The sequence below is a fragment of the Thunnus maccoyii genome, chromosome 5 (genome assembly GCF_910596095.1).
Source record: "Thunnus maccoyii chromosome 5, fThuMac1.1, whole genome shotgun sequence".
Taxonomy (NCBI): domain Eukaryota; kingdom Metazoa; phylum Chordata; class Actinopteri; order Scombriformes; family Scombridae; genus Thunnus; species Thunnus maccoyii.
Genome location: NC_056537.1, coordinates 8,146,712 through 8,168,744, shown reverse-complemented (window position 1 = coordinate 8,168,744; position 22,033 = coordinate 8,146,712). Strand labels below are relative to the sequence as shown.

General features: G+C 38.0%; 3 protein-coding genes across 4 annotated transcripts in view; 2 read left to right on the top strand and 1 right to left on the bottom strand.

Moving 5' to 3' along the window:
• The first annotated feature begins 82 nt into the window (after nucleotides 1-82).
• On the top strand, nucleotides 83-4,243 carry si:dkey-10o6.2 (uncharacterized protein LOC100124608 homolog). The gene is made up of 7 exons (XM_042412784.1): nucleotides 83-335; nucleotides 416-540; nucleotides 636-702; nucleotides 1,286-1,430; nucleotides 2,076-2,218; nucleotides 2,613-2,723; nucleotides 3,688-4,243. The coding sequence occupies exons 1-7, from the start codon at nucleotides 183-185 to the stop codon at nucleotides 3,865-3,867; spliced, it is 924 nt and encodes a 307-aa protein (XP_042268718.1). The 5' UTR covers nucleotides 83-182; the 3' UTR covers nucleotides 3,868-4,243.
• Nucleotides 4,095-19,724, bottom strand: LOC121897961 (nucleobindin-2-like). Of its 2 annotated transcripts, XM_042412783.1 has the most exons (14): nucleotides 19,665-19,724; nucleotides 13,715-13,841; nucleotides 13,051-13,194; nucleotides 12,606-12,713; nucleotides 12,370-12,502; nucleotides 11,702-11,805; nucleotides 9,771-9,956; nucleotides 9,357-9,447; nucleotides 8,785-8,843; nucleotides 8,594-8,686; nucleotides 8,124-8,213; nucleotides 7,579-7,749; nucleotides 7,110-7,158; nucleotides 4,095-5,654 (listed from the first exon to the last, which is right to left on the bottom strand). In XM_042412783.1, exons 3-14 carry the CDS (start codon nucleotides 13,192-13,194, stop codon nucleotides 5,542-5,544), a joined length of 1,341 nt encoding a protein of 446 aa, XP_042268717.1. In that variant the 5' UTR covers nucleotides 13,715-13,841; nucleotides 19,665-19,724; the 3' UTR covers nucleotides 4,095-5,541. The 2 variants fall into 2 exon arrangements, with proteins under 2 accessions (XP_042268717.1, XP_042268715.1); XM_042412781.1 differs by lacking the exon at nucleotides 13,715-13,841 and having other exon boundaries at nucleotides 19,665-19,719.
• The window catches only part of pik3c2a (phosphatidylinositol-4-phosphate 3-kinase, catalytic subunit type 2 alpha), a 48,547-nt gene continuing 45,216 nt past the window's right edge, over nucleotides 18,703-22,033 (top strand). Inside the window, exon 1 of the mRNA XM_042412779.1 lies at nucleotides 18,703-18,897. The gene's annotated coding sequence lies outside the window, so the exon portion shown is untranslated. The remainder of the gene's footprint in view (nucleotides 18,898-22,033) is intronic.

Sequence of the window (22,033 nt, the reverse complement as noted above, 5' to 3'; positions counted from 1 at the left end):
CTTTTATCATTATGAGGTCTTTTCCTATTGGCTGGGAAAGGTCACATGACTGATAGCAGCCTGACGTTGCAACAACTGATAATAACTGTTTATTATTTCCGCACTGTTCAGGGTCAGTGACAACCTCATATCCCGAAACTCTGCATTTAGATACTTTTAGATTTAACGTTTTGTTTTTATAAATGAGCATCCCAGTGGTGGACTTCAGCGCCTTCAGGCTGAGTGAGAAAGAAGTTTCTGATGAGCAGCTGCACAATTTAAGCAAAGAGATGAAAACAGCTTTCACAGACGTTGGCTTTGTGTTTCTTGAAAATACCGGGATTACTCCGGAGGAGGTAAGAAGAAGAGCGAGTAAAGTCAGAGGAGCATGCGGTGTTTGCAGGGTAGGAACGCGTCTCTTGTTGTGTTTGCACAGGTAGATCGTCTAATGGACATATCGAAGAGATTCTTCCTGCAGCCAGATGAACAAAAACAACCTTTCAGCAGGAAAAGCTTCGCCAATAATCCGAACCACGGCTGGGTGTCTTTGGAGACTGAGAGGTGGGAATCAGGAAATGAACACTTTTTATCGGCAATATGTAGCCTACTGCAAAACATTTTGGTTTTAAATTTTCTTTTAAAAAACTACTTTTCAGGTTGAATCCACTTCAACCTGGAGATTTAAAGGAGGCGTTCAACACCGCTTCACTGCGCCCTGACATAGTAATGACACACTGTCACACATTTCATACAACAGACGTACTTGCAGGAGTGTTGTTTGGTCACACAGACGCCAGATTGATCCAGCTGTGGTTTATCAGTTTGGGGTGAAAGTGCAGCTGTTTTTGCATCAGAAAAAGTTCTGTTCTACTCTTGGTCTGCCAAGATTATCAACTGATCAGAGCTGCAAGTATTAATCGATTAACTCATTAGTTGATCAACAGAAAACAGATCAACAGAAAAAATCTTTATAATCTTAATCTATATTAATTTATAACAGATATATTGATATCCATATGTACTGTATATAACAAGAAATTGCGGTACAGAAATGCCAGATATTTGTTTTAGGTCAATTAGAAACAGTGTCCCCATTACACTGTTCAGTGTGTAGCTTTGTCACAAATCTTTCCCACCAAATTTCCAAATAGAAGGGATCCCCAACTAAAAATGTTTGATTATTTTATGTGTTTTAAGTTTGGAAACATATATCGTTTTAAAGAGTGATGTAATGTTATTTTTTTTAACTTTCAAATATCAATATCTGCCTCATAAATGGCTCTAACGCCATTCTTCTCTGTCACAGAAATGGCCGTCAGCAGAGTTCCAGGAGATCCAGAGGTCTTTCTTCATGCGCTGTAAAGACCTGAGTCTGCGGGTGCTGAGGGTGATGGCCCACAGTCTGGGTCTGGACCCCGAGGTGTTTCTTGGTGCGCATCGTCTTATAGGAAGTATGTACAGATCAGCACAGTCACTGTTGACTGGGCTTTAGCTGCAAGGGCACATTGTTGATAGTTAGAAATGATTCAAGCTTAAACTACTCCACTGAAGTTAGACTCTCTGAGTTCACTTCTGGCAGCCTTCATGAGCAAACAGACCTCTCACTCAGCAGCATCGTGTTTGACGCCTGCTTTGTCAGTAAAGGAAGTTAAAATCAGACTTTTGGAAACATAACTGTAGATATCTGGACACTTAACGTGTTGATATATATTTGGAGGAGTTGCATTTATGTTATTGGCACTTTTGAGCCAGAAAAAGCTAATGAATCAATTGAAGATTTATCATGGTGTATGAAGTAGTAACTTTTGAATATTTCTCCACATATGAATAAGAAAAGATTGAAAAAAGGGAAATAGAGATAATACAGATAACAGGAGCAGAATTTCTGATAAACACTGAGATAATGGAAGACAGAAAGGAAGCACTGTGAACCTCACAGTCTCATGTTTAAAGGAACAACATCTCTGCAAATACCTTCTTGGTTTTATAGTATCATCAAAAATAATATAACTCCCAGTATCTGACTGAATCTGAAGCCCAGTGTAAACACTTGTGGTACCAAGCAAGCTGTGACAGTTCTGTTGTGTCACCTGCAGCTGATGGGAACGCCACGACGCTGCGGTCTCTGTACTACCCTCCAGTGAACAGAGAGCAGGCGAAGGAGGGTCAGCTGCGATGTGGAGAGCATTCAGACTACGGCAGCATCACCTTGTTGTTCCAGGGATCGGAGGGTCTGCAGGTAACGCTGCGCACATCTTCATCTCTCTGGATGCAAGACACATGCAGGAAAATTATTTTATCAACTTGCTCTCTAAAAATGAGCAATCTCAGAAGATATTTTTTACCTTTGTTGTCCAGCTCTCTCTTTGTTTGACTTTCCCCAGAAAACATTTTTCATTCACTGTTTTACCACAGTTTGTAATTTTCCACTAACTGAAGCCTTAGGAATACTTCAGGCAATCTCTGTCACATCTTTTTTTGTTAAGTTTAATGATATAACACAAGTTTCATTTTGTCATTATTTTAATTTCTCCCTAAACTCAACGTTGCCAGACTGTAAATTTGGCGTAGATTTATGCTACTGTTCTGCAGTATGCATGTAATCTATCATTTTGACACTTGTTAACCCTCAGGTACGAAGTCGTTCAGGTGAATACATCGATGCTCCCTGCATCGCCGGAGCAGTCCTCATCAACATCGCGGACCTGATGCAGCGCTGGACCAGTGATTACTTTGTCTCTGCGGTGAGTTTTCTCCAGAGAGTTCTATCTATAAGCAAGCTTGGTTGAAGTTTTCTTTTTTTTCATTACAACAGTACAAAGGTTACAAAAAGAACAAACACACGTTTCTCAATCAGACAGAGTTTTTTAACATTTGAAGCTCAATAGGTCTCCTCATGTTTGATTTTGAAGATACAGCCACACCTCAAGTACCTGGAAATCATTGTAAATGAAAAAGTAAACATAAATAAACATATCAGCCTATACTGAATTAGTGCAGCTAACGAATATTTTCATTATTGATGAATCTGTTGATTTTCTTGATTAGTCGTTGGGTCTGTAAAATGTAAGAAAATTGTGAAAAAATTTCAAATAAATATGTCAAAAATGTTTCCCAAAGCCCACGATGCAACCTAAAATGTCTTGTTTTATCTCAACCAACAGTCCACAACTCAAAGATATTCAATATTTAAATCATAGAGGATTAAAGAAACCAGAAAATATTCACATTTAAGAAGCTGGAACCAGAGAATTTTAGCATATTTCTTTAAAAAATGACCTCATTGGTTATCAAAATAGTTGGTGATAAATTTTCTGTCAATTGACTAACCAATCAATCGACTAATAATTGCGGTTCTAGTGAAAACAGAGATTACAAACAGGCCTCAAAAATTAAGACATTAGTGTCAGTAGTAGTAGTGTCACAACTCTAACAGCGTACATGGACTGCTTGTAAAATCCTAAACTCCTTGAACAGAAAAGTCTTATCATGTCTGAGTAATCAAGTCTTCATTTTTATGCTGGTTTCAGCCTCACTGGAGATGATGTAATGTCTGAATCTTGTGTTAAATTTTTGGATACTGTGTATAAATCTCAACTCAGCTATATATGATGACATGGGTAATAACATTTACAATAACTTTACTATCAATTAAACAAGTCACACAGAGGTGGATTCTGGTATATAAAGTTGTTTCCTGTTCATCAGCGCCACAGAGTTTTGCTGCCCCCTGCTGGTGACTCCAGCACACGTCAGTCCCTGGCTTTCTTCGTCCAGCCGGATGACAAGGCTCTGATCACCTGTTTTGACGGCTCCGACAAATACCCACCTGTTACAGCTGGCGACTACATCATCGAGCGCTTCAACGAGTCCTATGGACGAAGCTGAATGTCCATCCACGAATTCACACACACTCACGTGTTTATTATAAATGTTACTTTGTGAAAGGACTCGAGGTGCCCTGCTAAGCTTTAAAAATGTAGGAATTACTTTCAAAGTGCTGAAAATGTCACTTTTCGTGTCCAAATTTCAACATTTTTAACGTGGTTTGAATATGATTGTGTTTTAGATAATCATGAGTCGATGTGCGTGATAAAAACAAAGAGACACAGACCTTAAACTTGCAAGCTCATTCACTTTATTGTCCGCATTCGAATCTCGTACAACATGTGGCTGAATTTACTACATAGAAAGTTGGGCAGTGGACAGATTTTGCTATTGGAAAGGGACAAAAAAATAAAATAAAATCAACTGGTCTATTGTACCTCAGTCCTTCAAAAGAAAATTTTTATGGGTTTATTCAGTATCTGTTGTATTAATGTATCTAGTTCATGTTTGACCTTGTAACTCTGTTGAGTTTAAGTCAGGGTTTCCATCTCCTATGACAGAGATGAGTTCAAACCTGAACTGCTGTAGTTTCATTTCCAGTGATGTAGAGAATAAATAAACTGAATATATCCTAACATAAAAAATGACAAATTCACTGACACACAAACACGCTGTACACAAAAAACACACAATCATCACTCTATAACACCCACACTATTATATTAAATTAAAAGATTTAAATATATAATATATGTAAATCTAAATCTGTAAACTAAATATGTTCTTCAATTATCTGGTCCACAGGAGACAACAGCTGGAAAGCTTAAGAAATATGTATTTTTTATGGAGGTACAAGCATTGTAAAAAAAAAAAAAAAAAAAAGTAAAGAGGAATTGTTACTGTAAAAGATGACAGCCATTACAAAAACATTATCTAACAAAGTGGTGATATTGAAAAGAAATGTGTGTAACTGTTGCAAAAGAGGACAAAACTATTCTGATTTTCAAATATTGGCTGACAGCATAGTTTTTATAACAGCAACTCATTTTAAAATGAAACAAAACAAAAGTGAACATGGTCAAACGCAAGTCTTATTACAGAAAACATTACTTCATGGTTACAGAATTTAAACTCTTTAAGTAAATGTGCTGAAACTATATGAAAAAAAAAAATCACCTTTTTACTGTAAACAGGACCATTTCATTCATTAGCCAGCAGCGCTGCATAAACTTTAAAGTTACATTTATGACATTCATTTTTTTCTAAAATGATCAGATCTATATACCTGAATAGATAATAATAATAATAACTTTCAGAGTATTTCCTCTGAGGGACAGTACCAGTGACAATGAACTACAGTGTATGTAAAACAAAACATTTGCTTATCAGGCAAAGAGCCCTCCCCGTTTCACCCCAAAGCACTTCCCACAGAGAACAGAGTCCTTGTTGTGATGAAAGATTGTTTTTTTTTTTTTTAAATGGGTCGATTGTCCGCAAAGAAAACTGGACCAGCTCCACATTTCGAGCCAAATGGGCCATGGGCATGATTGGGCACAGGCACTAAATCTGAAGCCTGAAATCAGATTTTCTCATGTGCTCTTAATATTTAGACATATTTTTATATGTCAAGTGGTGTTTTAAAAATCCGAAAAAACAGAAAATTGGAATTATGACAAGTCAAACACACATACACACTTACTGGCATACATACAGTACAGAGAGGGGTGAGGCCTGCTAAGAATGTCCTGGCACTGGTACATCTTGCTGCGGGTGACCAGAGGGCAACGGCTGATTGTTTCCTGGTACAACTGGTGCTCGCTCACCTTCGGCTACTGTAGTTCCCGGCTCTGCAACAAAAAGACATATTAAAGTTGGTGAGTTATATTTACATGTTCATGAAGCTGATGCTGAGAAGCTATAGCTTTCAGGTGAATTAAATGTTTCCCTCCCCATTTGCATCCTCTACTTACGGCAGCTGAGATTGTAAATATTTTTAATACTACCACTAGGGGACGCCAGTATATATAAGTTTAGTATATATACTTTAAATGACACATAATGGCTTTAAAGGTGCAGTGTGTAGGATTTAGTGGCAACTAACAGTGAGGATGCATATTGCAACCCACCGCCCCTCCCCTTCCAAGCATGTAGGAGAACCTACAGTGGCCGCGAAAGGTTTGCCAGTGTTTGGTTTGTCCATTCTGGGCTACTGTAGAAACATGGCGGTGCAACATGGCGGGCTAAATGGAAGAGGACCCGCTGCCTATGTAGATATAAAGGGCTCATTCTAAGCTAACGAAAACACAATGATTCTTATTTTCTGGTGATTATACACTAATTATAACATACTTATGAATATTATATTCCATTTCTGCTAAATCCATTTCGCTAGATGCCTCTAAATTCTACACGCTGCACCTTTAAAGAAGAGGTTCACATTTTTTCATGTCTGTCTTAATAAGGCTGGTGATTTTCTATATTTTTCTTCATGTCAACAAATCTCATGTGCAGATCCAAACCAACAATGAATTTATCTACTTACACAAGTATTGTGTTTGTATCCAAAGCCTGATATATCTTATTCCTCTGTGCCTTAGACCTCTGTTGTTGTCCAAAAACTATTAAAAACATGTCAGTAAGTCACACTGCTGAACTGGGTGAGCTGAGTTTGGGCACGTTAGTTTGTTTAGAAATAGAGATGCGCCACTGCTAGCTTCTTATGCTATAATCACAATCTCTTGACTTTATACTTTAAGTTATTTACAAAGTACAATGTAGTACAAAGGATCAGTTCATTGTTGGTTTGGCTCTGCACATGAGATTTGTTGACAATAAAAAAATATATAGAAACTCTCCATCCTTTAAAACACTATTTACAAGCCCATATGTACATTGAAAGCGTTAATAATCACTGTAATTGTTCCTCCTGTCCATACAGGCAGTTCAGATTCCTTCAGCAGCCTGAGTTACACAAATCTTCCAAAGTCATTTGAGTGTAAAATTCCCTCTTTGTATTTGGAAAACACCCACTCAATTTGTCTGAACTTTGGAATGCATTTTTGCACTGAATGAGGAGTGTGGATTTTGTCCCCCAGCTCTTAAAGTGAAATTACTTTAGGAGGATATTTTTTCACAGGAGGTATTGTGAGGAGGAACAAATACATTGACCACAGACACAAGAAAAAAGCGAACCTCTCCTTTAACTGTGTGACGGTTACTGTAAACATCTGTGTTCTTCAAATCTCCTTAGATAAATACAATTAAGGAATACAAGAAAACAATCACGGCAATGTGATACTCACGTTTGACTTCAGCTTTTTGGGCTTTTAACTTTTCCATTTCTTCTACTGCCTGAGCAGAGAAAGCAGGATAAAAAAAAAAAAACATTAGAGCATCACAAAATAAGTAGGAATCTCTGCTCCATTTGAGCTTGAGATTAAAAAGCATTTTAGCATGCACACAAATCTCCAGGACAAATCCCTCAAGGATTGTTAAATTGATCCGTATTCTGTGAGAACACAGAAGCTACACATGTTCTTGACATTATGTTTTCTGACAAGCTGGTCTAATCTAAAGCATAAAACAATGTTTGGGTGCGGCTTAAAAGTGATCTTACAAGGAAGTACATGCTTCACATACCAACAAATCATGCATATGATCAACCATATATTATTTATGGTCATATGAAGTGTATGTGACTATGGTTATTACAGTACTTTATCCATTGCACCTGTCAAGTGACTGAAATATGTGATGTATGTGTTAATTAACCTGCTGCAGGCCTATCTTCTGAGCATTCAGTTCTTCCTGTTTCCTTTCGAGCTCCTCTCTCTGTTTCTGCAGCTCGTCCGACTTCTTGTTGATGTCATTCGCCTCATTGGCCAGGTGCTGTTCGTACTCTTTCATCTCCTCTTCGGTGTACACGGGGTTATTATCCAAAGTCTGTGGAGGCAACAGCAGAGCGTGGAGGCAGGGGGGAAAGGCAGGGAATAATAAGATGCAATGAATTGTATGAATAATAGGCTGAAATTTCTGATGTAGTTTGTCAAGTATGGATATGTGATTTTAGAAACAGCAGTCTTAAATTAGACAATCTTGACTTCTATTTTATTACTTTACCAGCCAACTAGAGGTGGTTAGTTGAATTTCTTTTTGATAAAATGGGCTAAGAATTAAAAATGCATTCATTCTAACATGGCAGAAAAGACAATCAAATGTGTACATTTTGACTTCATTTACTAAATTTTATCTTGCCAAGAGAAGCCTCGCTTTTCTGTCAACATCTGTCAGACTTGCCTATAAAATCTAGCTCTTACCTCCCACTCGTCTTTTTCGAGGAACTCGTCTTTCTTAGTGGCCGCGATGAACTCGTCCAGTGACACGAGTCTGTCTTTGTTGGTGTCCACCTGAACATCAACACATGAAGCTGCTTTAAGTAACTTCAGGGTCGACACGTGGTCTTCAACATTAATCATTCGCCACAACTGGTCACTTTAAGCGTGAGGAGCACTGTGTCAAGTGATATCTGATATACAACTGTTCTGATTATTGCACTGATTGGATGGATAATGTAAAAAAAAAGACTGAAGGTGTTTCAGACACCAATACACCACGTTGAAGGGCGATTCACTCACAACTACATTCTGGTATTTAAAAGCATTGAACGTATAATTGAAAAAGTCTGAATATTTTTACTGACAGGGATGCCTGCATCATTTGTGGAGTCTGATAACGACCGATCATTACTGTATTAATAAACATGAGACGGCCTTCATATCTTGCTTACCTCGTTCATAACATGCTCTCTCATTCGCAGTCTCTCTTCCTCCATCTCAACCATGTCATCTTCTTCATTATTGTGGTCGTAAACCTTCTCCAGCTTGAAGACACAGACAGAAAATTGACCTATAAAGGCTTTTTTTAAAATTAATATGTCAAACTAAAACATGCAGAACCAGAACGGTGACACATAAATACCTCTTTAGTGAAGAGGGCTTCAAGCTCGCTCTCGTCAAAGAAGCCGTCTCCGTTGGTGTCTGCGACATGAAAAGGACAGAAATGCATAGTTTTGTCATAGGCATGTCAGATTACTTGTATGACAACACTGTCAGGCTTTATGGTATTGTATGTGCAGCATGAACCACTGTTATGTAGAACAAACTGGAATCCAAACTGGATTGTAGTATAATGTGCAGTTTAAAGGTAGTACAGGTTCACAATGTTTCATGTCTGTCCTAAAACAAGATTCAGGTGCCCAAACAAACGTTGACATATATTTTTTGCTGTAATCATTCCTCCTTCATACTGGCCATTAAGAGATCCCTTCTCACTGCACTTACAATGTAAATGATGGTGGACAAAATCAACAAGCCTCCTTCTGTGCAAAAATGCTTTTAAAAGTTTTACTTGAGGCTAATATGAAGCTTCAGTCATCGAAAGTAGATTCAGAACTGGTAAAATTTTAGTTTAGGAGACAAGAGTGAAGAAAAAAATCAGATCACTGCAGTTGTTCTTTGCTCTTTAGATGTAAATATGATCTCCGTGGTTACCATGCATTTTGAAGAAGGTCTTGGGATCAAAGTCTGCTGGGTCCAAACCGTCTGTGTCCTGCCACACCTCCTTCAGCTGGTCTTGACTGCCCTGCACGTAGCCACACAGGATGTGGACTGTTAGGTGCTGCTCACAAATTTGTGCGCTGCTCATGCTAATTTTTATTAACCCTCCCATCAACATCCAAATAAAACAAGTTCAATTGACTACCTTTTAAAATGCTGTTCAACAAAATCCCATCACATCCCAAATGTTGATCATCCCAATATTTTACACTCAAACTAATAATCGAAAATATAACTGAGAATAGCAAACAATTAACCGTTAACACAGCTAATTAAATCAGTTCCAGTCTATATTTGTATATTTAGTCATCTTGCTGTACTTTAAATCAACAGCAGCAGGTGACTTACAGGGTGGTTAACTTTAGGATGGTCAGCGTGTTTCTTCTTCATCTCCTCGTAGTGCTGCTCCTCCTTCAAGCGGTCCTCCTCGTTCATGTTCTTCAGACGTTCCCTCCTCTCGTGCTCCTTCATAATCTCGTACCTCTTGAACTCATCGTGGCGATCCTTGTCAAAGTTTTCCAGGTCGTTTGTGGCCTACAAATAAAACAAAAAGTTGAAACAGAGAATTAAAACTTGCATTAAACAGTTTATATTTGTACAGTTTTCTGGAATCAATTCATTCTTTCCAACAAAAGAGGCAAAATCAGACTTGTCGTGCGGAGGATAAAGCAAACTGCTTGGCTGAATGAATTTCAGTCTCCTAAAATGTCCCGAGCAGGATTTTGGATCAGTCAAACATGCTCCTCATGTTTAGCTCATGCAATGCAAGGTCCACCAATTGCTCAATGCTGATATACATACAATGTCTAATGGGTGCTGATCAAGTACTAGTACACTTCTGTTCTGCCCTCCAAAGCTAATCAGCAGCAGTAAATGCCTTTGCAGTAAAACTGAGAGTAAAGACCACAAACTCGATCTCATATTCTAACAAAATACGCGTCGCTACAATGGATGAAATTGTTGAAATGAAACCTAAATGCTGTTGTTTGCCTTTGAAGAGCAGTACAGTTATTCTCAAATGCTTAACAGTGATATTAATTTGCTACTTTTGTTTCTTGGATCTTTATAAATATTCATGTTTGATCATCCTAAACTGCAAAAGTGTGCAATTTTTCATTTTAAGCTGCTAGAATAACTTACAGGTTTTATTTTTACTCTACAGCCCTGCAGGTAATCACCTGGTATATGGTATGAATCTCACACACAAAGCAAACACTCATTGATCAGTAACGTTTGCATGTCACAGATCAACCGCCAACGTCTAGATAATAAATGCATGACTGTAGAACAAAAACTAAACATAAGAAGTGTCAAGATCTGCATGCAAATGATTGTAAACTCCAGTGTAAAACCAGAGAGACATGCAAACCCTGATTGTACAGAGACAACAATTCCAACGTTAAACCGACTTCCTCAAAATGTCAAAATAGTGCACACTCTACTAGTGGCGATTTTTACCTCTGGCGAGCCAGCCCTCTCCAACAAAGGTTACAAGGCTGTGAATGCCTCCATGTCATTACATCTAAAACTGAAAAAGGCCGGACTGGTTAATACAGCCAAAATGTGAGCCAGCAGGAACGAATGAATGAGGGATCCTGGGAAACATGACACCTGTAATTCTCTGTAGGCTCATCCATCATAATTATAGCAATAATATCAGGCAAGGTGTTCTTTACTGTGACCATAGGTATGACTGTAATACAGCTACACTATGGCAGCAACACTACAGAACCCATTAAAGGTTTAAAGGACATTGTTAATAGTAGTATTAACTTTCTAAAATTGTTCCTAACACGTGAGTATAAACTAAAAAGTAAGGAAACTAAATCCAAAAATGTAGAAAATATCTAAGGTAGCTTAGTTACATTAAGGATTGTGCAGCTGCTCTGTGTATATATGGCAGGTTGTATTATGACAAACTTTCAGTAATATGAGCTACTAGACAAGTCAACATTCCTTGACGCTACTAGAGGCCTGAAGCTACAACATCTTCTGAAGTGAGTCAACAGACATTTCACTTTAATAAATAACAGTTGCAGGAAGGGATAATTCTTGCTATGTTTGATCTTAGTCTCAATCCCAAAAAACACACAGTCAGCTTTCATTTGGGATGCGGTAGTCATGTCAGTTCCTGAGTTACTCTGGATTCACTCTGGAGCAACAAGTTCTCAAGTGAGGAGCTGCTACTACAGCTGCTACGTCAGATCAACCACAGTAAAGATCTATTTAGTGAACGGTTTTCTGGTGTTTTTTTTATTTTTTTTCACATCTGCCAATACCGATTTGATGAGGCGGTCCAGGTCCTCCACCTCGAAAGTGTGTGGATTTATGTGGTTGAGGTGCTCAAACTGTTTCAGCAAAGCCTGGTGGTCCACTGTCAGGCCTGCAAGGGAGGAAAAAAAAACATGAAACTGTTTTATTTAACTGTAATAAATTCTGTTAGATCAAGTATTACGTGTATTACTCGTTTTAGATTGAACCCACATAGAATCAGAGCGATTCCGTCCTTCTCTGAACTTACTCATTGGCAACTCTTTCCCATGTACACAACCTCTGTTTACTTTAGCCTCTATTCAAATTTACTCAGGAAAAGAGCTAAGTAAGAGTAAATGACCCTCTAGTAATGTTATCAAGGGATTCCGCTGTTTGTATGTAGTGAGACACCATATGTCTCACAGGTAACGCACTGTGACTTCACTGCACTTGCATTACTTGTTTTATGTCCTCTTGATTAAATCCAATGAACCTTTCATTCAGCAGTTTACGCTGAACAGTAAATGTCACTGTTGGTGGAAGATAGCGGTGTATTACATCATGTTCCTTTGTCTGAGAACTACCCCATCCTACATTTGACGATGACCCAACTGCTGATGTGTGTTACAAAATTTCTTGTGCAACTTCAACAAGCATGTCGGCGACACGTCAGCAAGACATGCTGGCTACGTACCGTTCCCCCCCTGGATGTCATGTTTGGCTTTGAGGAGCATCCGCAGCCTGTTCATCTCCTCCCTCTTCAGCTCATCCAGCTTGGTCCGAAAATTGTGGTGAACAAAGTCCAACTCTTTGGAAAGTTTGCCTTGCTGCAATCAGGAAAAAAACAACATGCTCCAGTTCAGTACAAAGTGCTCATGTCAACAAACGGTTTGCAAAATAACGGGCTTTTTAGTGAGCATGCAGCTGTACCTTGATGTCCTCCATGTTGGCATTTTTTAACTTTTCTTTAAAGTGAGGGTCTTTCTCCAGGTACTCAATGACTTCCCTGAGGTAGCGGTCGTAGTGTAGCCCAGTGTCCTGAAGCACGAACCAAAGCAGAATATAATTTACATTTAACTTGTTAATATGTAACTTATGGCCATTATGTGGAACTTTTGGGTCATTTAACTCTTTCTAATTAACCGAAAGTGCACTGAATGACATTTTCCAGTCAACCTTTTACCTACAAACGAGTATACTTCTCATGTAAAACAGCCCTGTCTGAAAGATTGTAAGCCCAATTAACTAACTAATTTGGATGACTGAGAGGTATTTGGTGTAACTGGCTAGAAAACACAGGTATAAATATCTTCTTTTTTTTGGTATATCTATCTATCTAACAATAACTGTATATGACACCGTCTGTGTGACTCACAGCACTCTGTGGTGCCGCTAGTTCCTCCTCTTCAGGCTTTTCTTTGGTCTTGTCCACATTGATAGGCACTGACTGGATGCACAGCCACAAGCTCAGCAGAACCAATCCACAACGGGCCAAGGCTTTACTCTTCAACATCACCATCTGGTTGGGTACATACAAGAGAAAAAAAACAAGAGTTAGTTTGGTAAATTATGATTATAAAGTTACCTCTCTTATGGCCTGTGTTCAGTACAGTGTGGGCAGGTACATTATCTGTACAAAACACAACACTTTACATTTCTTAAGCAATGCAAAAGTGGTACAAACCACAACTTCACCTGGAGACAGAGTGGGATGATGTTATGCAAGTTGTCTTAATCTCAAAAGTAACTCAAGCACAAGACTGTGCAACACTTGTGTTTGATGGATGAAGACACAGCAAGCTTACTTTGAAAGCCAGTTTTAAAACAATTCCTCTAGCAGGGCTTTACATTTTGAATGAGTGTTGTGAACCTGTTACTCTCAGTTCACGACAAACACATGTTTTGTTGAAGCGAGGATGACAATTCATTATCCCGTAGACGTAGAAAAGCTACAAAACAAGGGTTAGCATGAACAGTAAGCTGCAATAATGAATCACATTTCCTGTGAAATAAACGCTCGTTTATAAACTGACACTTACTTTGAGCTTCTCTTTTCTCTCTTCACCGCGCTCTGACTGTTACTTCCCCTCAAAGTGCCTGAGCTTCACTGGAGGTTGTTTACGGCTGTCATCCACCACCAACACAAGCCTCCTATACTGCCACAACCTACAGAGAAAGGTTGCGTTCACCATGGCAACGCCCCGCCTTCTGCCATCCTTATTGGACAGGCAGAAAGTACATTTTCTTTGCAAAACAGTCGCGTTGAGAGCTGATTGGCCGCTGGACCTGTCAGTCAAAGTGTATCGAACGGTCAGTCAGTGGCTTAAGGTGCGTTGAGGTGCGTTGGGACAAACTGTACGTGGCGTTCAGTAAACCCCCGAGGAGGGCGGAGTTAGTGTTTGATGGAGGAAAGCGCAACAGGTTGTTTTTTTTTATAACTTATAAATGTATCACAAATACTTTGAAATCAATTCACACACGACCACGCATGTTGTATGCAAAAAATAAACAACCAACAAACAACCAAAACAAAAACACGTAAACATATTTGCATTCCCCGTCAATATCTTGTGCATCTTTTAAACTAAACAGCTCTTTTCACTTAAAATATATTATTTCTGTTTTAATTGTAAAATATCCCCTGTCTTTTGTTGTAGTTGTAGTTTCTCTTATCTTCTATTTTCTCATTCTCATGCACCACAACACCATGGCAAATTTCATGTATGTGCAAACCTACATGGCAATAAACCTGTTTGTCTGATTCCAATTATATTAACTAAAATGGAAAAAAAAAACATTTTAACGGAATAAGACTTCATTTGACTGAGGACAAAAAGGATGCACCTGACTTACTGGAGCTGTAAAACCGAATTATGGTTTACGCTCTACAAAGACTGTCTAAGGCCAAAATAAAAATCAATATTTTATGTATATATTTTAAATATACAATTGGTGTGTTTAAATGTGTGTAATTTGTCTCAATAATTACATGATTATGGTCACAGTCATACAAATTATGCTTTGTACAGTATGCTTTGTAAATACCATACTCTTATAGTATAACTGCACAAAACATATATGGGAAACTTACAGTGTTGAGAGGAGTATACACATATTTTACTTAAGTAAAAATAGCAATGCCACAATGTAAAAAAGACACTACAAGTAAAAAGACAATAAAACATTACAAGTAAAAGTCATGCAATCCATGCTTGACTATCAAAAGTAATCCTTCAGAGTGTTATATTATTGCTGGTTGAGGTAGAAATCATTTAACTGTTCTATAGATTGTTGAATAGTTTCCTCTGTATAACAACATATCACATTTTATAAGATGGTCATATTTTTTATAGATAACATCCTTATCTACAAAATAACTATTAACAACTGCTGTCAAAATCAATTTAGAAGAAGAAAAAGTATAATATTTCTCTGTGAAATGTAAAGAAGTAAAGTATGAAATACAGTGGCATAAAATGGAGATTATTAAGTAAAGTGCTTCAAAACTATACTCACACAGTAACTGGGCAAATACACTCATTAACTTTCACTGTTCATGAAGCGCTTTGTACGGGCAAGCTATAGACATGGCCGAAAATATTGATACCCTTCCACCTTTTTTATATGGTATCCATTACTCTTTATTTCACATTGTATATAACAGAAACTTTGCTTTTGATTTACAACTTAACATACTATTTAATACAATAAAACAAATGAAAATGGTATGGCCAAAAATATTGGTGCCTTTAACTTAATACTTTGTAAACCAGCCTTTAGAGGCAATAACTGCAGTCAAGCACTTTCTGTAACTCTGAATAACGTTTCTGCACTTCTCCACCGGTAGTTTGGCCCACTCCTTGCTGCTGCCCCAGTTCTCTCAGATTTGATGGGTGCTGTCTCCCAACTGCAAGTTTCAGCTCTTTCCACAGATGTTCAACGGGATTCACATCAGGACTCATAGCAGGCCACTTCAGAACGTTCTTATGTTTTCTTCTCATCCGCTCTTGGGTGCTTTTTGATGTATGTTTGGGGTCATTATCCTGCTGGAAGACCCATGACCTGCGACTAAAACACAGCTTTCTGACACTGAGCTGTGTGTTTCACTCCAAAATGCCTTGATAGTCTTCTGATTTCATTGTGCCCTGCATAGATTCAAGGCACCCAGTGCCTGAGGCAGCAAAGCAACCCCAAAACATCACTAAGCCTCCTCCATGTTTCACAATAGGCCTGGTGTTCTTTTCTTTGAAGGCTTCATTTTTTTCTTCTGTAAACATAGGGTTGGTGTTGTTTACCAAAAAAGCTCTAATTCTGTTTCATCTGTCCAAAGCACATTCTCCCAGAAGGACTTGTCAACATGCATTTTGACAAAGTCCAGTCTGGCTTTTTTGTGTTTCCCTCTTAGAAGTGGAGTCTTCCTGGGTCTTCTATCATGAAGCGCATTTTCATTCAGACAGTGACGGATGATGCAACTTGAAACTATTGTACTTTGAACTTGAATATCAGCTTGGATCTGTACTGAAGTTTTGCTTAGTTCTTTCTCAACCATTCAAGCAATCCCTCTGTTCAATCTTGGGCCAATTTTCCTATTGCGGCCACATCCAGAGATGTTGGCTACAGTTCCTTAGGCCTTAAACTTCTTAATAATATTGGCAACAGTGGTCACAAGAACATCAAGCTCTTTGGAGATGGTCATGTAACCTTTACATTGACATGTTTGGCTATTACCTTTTTTTATAATGTCAGACCACTCTCTAGTTTTCCTTCTGTTTTCCATGTTCAATGTGATGCACACAGTGGCACAAAACAGCAGAGTGAGTAATTTTCTCCTTGTAAACTGGCTGCATGAGTGAATATAAGATTGAAAACACCTGTGATACTGATTAAAACACAATAGTCTACTTAAAGTATCAGTACAAATCAATTATTCCTTACAACTTCTAAAGGGTACCAATAATTTTATCTAAGCTATTTTAGAACATCTTTGCATGAATTCAGTTATTTTCACAAATGTTTTGTTTTGTTCCACTGCAAACCAAACATCGACATGCATTGATAATCAAATATCTTTTAATGTCAACATTGTTCAGGGCGAATGGTGCATTATTTTAATAAAATGCAAGGGTACCAATCATTTCAGCCACATCTGTGAATTCCATATTTTTAATGTAGACAAAACATATATCCCTTCTATTGTGTTAGAAAAAGGTTTACACCCTTAGTGTTTGCGGGTCAAATTTGACCCATCTTTGAGTTCATTAACAAGCACTGAAAAAAACACTAATTATCATCCAGTAAAATGTTTTATGTGCTAAGTGACTTATTATTCATCCATAACCATAATATATATATATACTTACATTGATATTTTATGTACCTTAGACCACATTTAACTTACAAAGTATAAATCGTTTTTAGTTTAACATAGGCACACTTTATTTATTTTATTGCTTATGATCAACAGAAGAGTCAAATAAGACCATGAGATGATCTGATAAACAAAATAATTACCAAAAGAACTTGTTTGTATTTTCTTATACATTAAAATGTGCAATTATTGTTACATCTGTTGTGTTATGGGTCAAAATTGACCGCATTTACTTTCCTATGAAAAAAGGAGAAAATTTAATTTAATTTCCAAAAGCAACATTTTATTTTGGTCACTCACACAAGTGTCATCTCTGGCATGGTGTGTGTGTGTGTGTGTGTGTGTATGTGTGTGTGTGTGTGTGTGTGTGTGTTGTGACAGGTGTGTGTGGCAAAAGTGATGGGGACAAAAATCCACAGTATATCCACACAGTCATTTAAAAGTTCATCTGAAGCTTATATGAGGCTTCAGCAGTCTGAGTTAGTCATATCAAGTGGATATCTGCCACATTTACAGTCTTTTTTAGCATCAGATTCTCTCTTTGTGTTTCCCTGTTGAGCTGCAGTGGAAGTATAGTAACAAAAAGAGGGACTCTGGCACTAAAAAGACCATAATGTTGAAAGATATCTACTTGATTTGACTAATTTTGACGCTGAAGCTTCATATTAGCTTCAGACTAACTTTTAAGTACATTTTTACACAGAAGGAGGACTGTGGATTTTGGCCCCCTTCACTTACATGGTAAGTGCATTATGTAGGGATCTTCTAATGGCCAGTATGAACAGCAAGAAAAACCTGTTTCAATGTTCATTTGGGCACCTGACTGTCACTTGCGACCCGCTTAAGCCAACTGTAAGCGGCTTAGCATCACGCAGTAATGAGTAAAAGCAATTGTCACAATTTGGCCACTTGGAGATGTTTTGGAGAGGCTCGGGGACACCAGTGACACACAAAGTAAAAATTTGCCCCCCTTAGGTTAGGCCTAGAGGTCGGGAATGTTATACAGGTGTGGTTGACAAGATGTAGAAGGTATGTGTTGATTTGCGTAGTTCTGGCATACAGCATGTCCGAGTTATTGTTATTCAAATATGACTCATTATAGACAAGGACCAAAAACACTTTTTTGAGCCATATTTGAACTGATATACTTTTGGTGTGTTGTAGCCACATGCTAAACAAACACATTTCCAGAAACTAGAAGATGTTACTTTTCAAATGAAGCCTAACACATGCATTTTGGCCTCACAGTTATCTGTTATAAGCTTTTCCATTTGGGTATGCCAAATGGGTGAAAAATTCCCCCCAAAAAAGGGTGGATATTAAGAGGTTAAGACAGATTAGAACAATTATGAACCCGCCCTTTAAGTGAAAGTAGCATTACAACGATATAAAAAATATTCTGTTACAAGTAAAACCCTATAAAGGTACATGTATTATCAGCTAAATGCACTTAAATGACCAAAAGTAGGAGTCCTAACTATGCAGCAAAATGACCCCTGTCAGTGTGAAATTGTTTTGTTATATTTTATGATTATTATTGTTATTGCTACAACAGACGAACAGCATTTTAATGTTGTGTTATAATGTTTTAATGCTGCCTACAACATGCTAATAGCACACATGTTTTTATAACACATTATGTATATATGTATCTCGACACTAACTCCTTCAGACCACACAGTGGAGCTGCTTTCCCGTTTAATCCGCAGTAAAGCGGCCCAGCAGCGCAGAAACGCTGTGCAACCAAAACTCCACATCCAACCACCTCAACAGGAACTGACGTCCCTTCTGAGCAAGTAGATGGAAAAAATGCAGCTGCAGGAAAAATGGCTCCAAACACCGCACCGCTGAAAGGTGAGAAATTAACATTTTAACAGCAAATGTCTGCGTGTAAAAGTTGTAGCTCGTAGTTGTCTGAAATCGGCGGTTGCGGCTTGTTATTGTCCGGCTGTTTCCAGTCTGATAAAAACCTGCATTTCTTCCTTGTTGTGGGCAGTTGGCAGGACCAAAGCAGTTGACTGGGTTACTTTTAAATTATTAAATCAGAGTCCCTCAAAGTATGGATCAGTCACGTAAATTATCATTATTTAGCTAAACTCAGTCGGGTGTATGTTTCAGTGAGCTATAAATGTGCCTATTTTGCGTAGCGTTTTTTTTTTTGGTTAGATTTAGCGGCTAACTTAGCATCCAACAAAGTCAAAAGTTGAAAGTTTCAACCGCTATCAAAAGTATCAAGAAGTGACATTTGAGAGGGCTAGCCGGCTTAGTTAGCTGGATATTTCTACTATCTTCGGTTGAGAGACGCTGCTAACTTATATTAGCAACCAGCTAGCTCATATTTTAAGATGTGTACAATGTGAGGAAAGTGAATGTTGACGAGTTAATAGACAATAGATCACGCATCGTTTGGTGTCAGGTGAGCATCATCCGACAGGTTAGCTGGAGTTGTAGCTAACTAAGATGTTAGTTAACAGCTCTGTTTTTAAAGCCTAAAAGAAACCTGCTCGACGTGTTTATTTTATAACGTTACTCACGGCTTATATTAATAAAGATATATTATAGTATTTCTATTTAATGTTTTTCCGAAATGTCACGTTATAAAAAAATCTCTCAGTGCTTACCATCAACTGTTGGTATCTGATGAAACGCAGTGTTTTTTCCCTCAGAGCGGTGACTTAATATATTTACTCAAGTTGAGGTACTTTTACTTCACTTCAGTATTTCCATTTGATGCCACTTTATACTTCCCTTCCACTAGATTTCAGAGGGAAATTTTGTACTTTCTACTCCACTATATTTATTTAACAGCTTTAATTACTTCTTAGATGAAGATTTGACACAATGGATAATATAACAAGCTTTTAAAATACAACACATTGTTAAAGATGAAACCAGTGGTTTCCAACCTTTTTGGCTTTTGACATCTTACAAAAAGCAGTGTGTAGTCGGGGTCACATTTCAGATGTCTATGATTTGTGAACAGCTCCACCAAATAGTGGTTTTTCCCTCTAAACTTCTCACATGGTGTCATTTCAAAACTGAAAACAGATTTGTGTATCAGAACTTTGTTTTTTCTTCTTTCCTCTCCCATTAATCATCTCATGACCCCTCAGATTTATCTGGTGACCCTTTTGGAGGGGCCAGACCCTTTGGTTGGGAACCACTGGACTAAAGTAGTTAACTGTATATAAAGTAGTTGAAACTAGCTCCACCTCCAGCAGCTACAACAGTAACATGCTGTTTACACACTGATGGTAGTAATAATCTAATGATGGCATATATAACTATATAAGTCCGAGGACTTTCATTTTGATAGTAAAAGAGTACTTTTACTTTAGTACTTCAAGTACATTTAGCTTCTAATACTTATGTACTTTTACTTAAGTAGGATTTTTCATGCAGGACTTTTACTTGTAATGTAATATTTTTGCATTGTATTGGTACTTTCACTTAAGTAAAGGATCTGAATACTTCTTCCACCACTGCCACAGAGTAATTTGGGAAATGCCGATGTGCTTGGCTCATCAGAATGCCTAAATGAACATTACGTTGCCTGAATAACTACTGCAAGTCCTCTTTAGATGACAAATCACTGGAGAAGCAAATCAAACTGTATTTTGGGCTCTCCACTCATCGGAACACAGGAGCAGAGCAGACTGAAAAGGAAAACTTGTTTACTGATTGCATTGCATGTTCCTGTGCTTATGAACATTATCACCAAGTGTGCAATTAGTCTTACGGTTTAAAAGATAGGATTAACTATGAAGGTTTTATTACTTTGCATGCAATCGTAAATGCATATGCAGAGAATTCAATAGTTGTCAGAGTAAACAACAGTGTCACAGCTATACAATTTGCTTTGGGATGCTGGCCAAGGTGGGCAACATTTGGGATTGTAACCCCCAGCGCACTTAAATGGTCCTGTCAGATTTTGTCTTTGTTTCCTTTTGTAGGCTTAATGCTCTGCACAGACGAGCCTCAATGATAGACAGACAGCATAGAATAAAGAGAAAGAACTTTGACTTTATTGTTTCCTTCCCAGAACTTACGATACCTTTTACAAATCTACAAACATGGCCCGGTTACTTATTTCCCATTTTAAAGATGTTAAGTCTGCACTTTGATCAGCTGGAGAGAGTAATGCTAACATATGCACTTTTGCACGACCATTAGAGGCAAGACTCTCACTCACTCCCATTAGATCAGATCTTAAATATGAAATAGAAAACAGTAATAATAAAGAAAAAACAAAAAAAACATGAGTATGGTTTTGTCAATCCATCAAGCAAATGGTCTGGGAATTCTCCAGACTCCCAGAGTCTCGTATGTTATTGTGACCTCTGCATCCTTAAATCTTTTCACTCAAGAAAGCATTTTCACTGCAGGCCTGTGATTCGGGTAGCAGTTGTCCTCTGAATGCTTAAACAGTATGGACTCATGTCATGCTCACATGTTGTTTTAAGGTCTTAAAGGACCTGGGATCTGCCATCCTTTGCCATAACGCAGTGGAGCAGAGTGTGAAGTATTTGTCTTGGCACACTTGGCTTTTTTTCTATAAGTGGGCTTTTCCTCCCTTGTTATGCCTCCTGTTTCCATATCTAGATATACATATAGTAAGCATATACTTATCTTGATTCAGGGTCTTTTGTGTTTAGCCGTGTGTTGGTTTTTTTTTGTGTGTGTGTGTGTTATTTTAGAGTAGTTTGAGTCCTGCTGAATCTCCTTTAGTTAAAATAGCTTTGGCCCGTTTTCCTTTCCGCAGCCTTTCATGAATTAGATTGATTTGCACAGTCGTCAGTGATCTACAGTGCATAACAGAAAATAAAACCAAGACTAATGTTTATAGACTTTAATGACGTCACGTGGCCGCTCAGATTGACTCAGTGTTGACATTTTGTCCAGTTATCCCACAGTCCAACGCAGATTGAGGAAGTATCTGCTGTTTAGAGCTCGGTGAGACTTTAATGCGGACACTTGGCAGTCAAGAGGT

Bases quoted from the DNA above. Each gene is read 5' to 3' on its own strand.
- si:dkey-10o6.2 (XM_042412784.1), top strand. From the start codon at position 183: ATGAGCATCCCAGTGGTGGACTTCAGCGCCTTCAGGCTGAGTGAGAAA. The intron at 336-415 runs GTAAGAAGAAGA...GTGTTTGCACAG, and splicing joins CCGGGATTACTCCGGAGGAG to GTAGATCGTCTAATGGACAT. The intron at 703-1,285 runs GTAATGACACAC...TCTCTGTCACAG, and splicing joins CTTCACTGCGCCCTGACATA to AAATGGCCGTCAGCAGAGTT.
- LOC121897961 (XM_042412781.1), bottom strand. The intron at 7,750-8,123 runs GTAAGAGCTAGA...TTGCCTCCACAG, and splicing joins TCGAAAAAGACGAGTGGGAG to ACTTTGGATAATAACCCCGT. The intron at 5,655-7,109 runs GTGAGTATCACA...TTTTTGTTGCAG, and splicing joins CCAAAAAGCTGAAGTCAAAC to AGCCGGGAACTACAGTAGCC.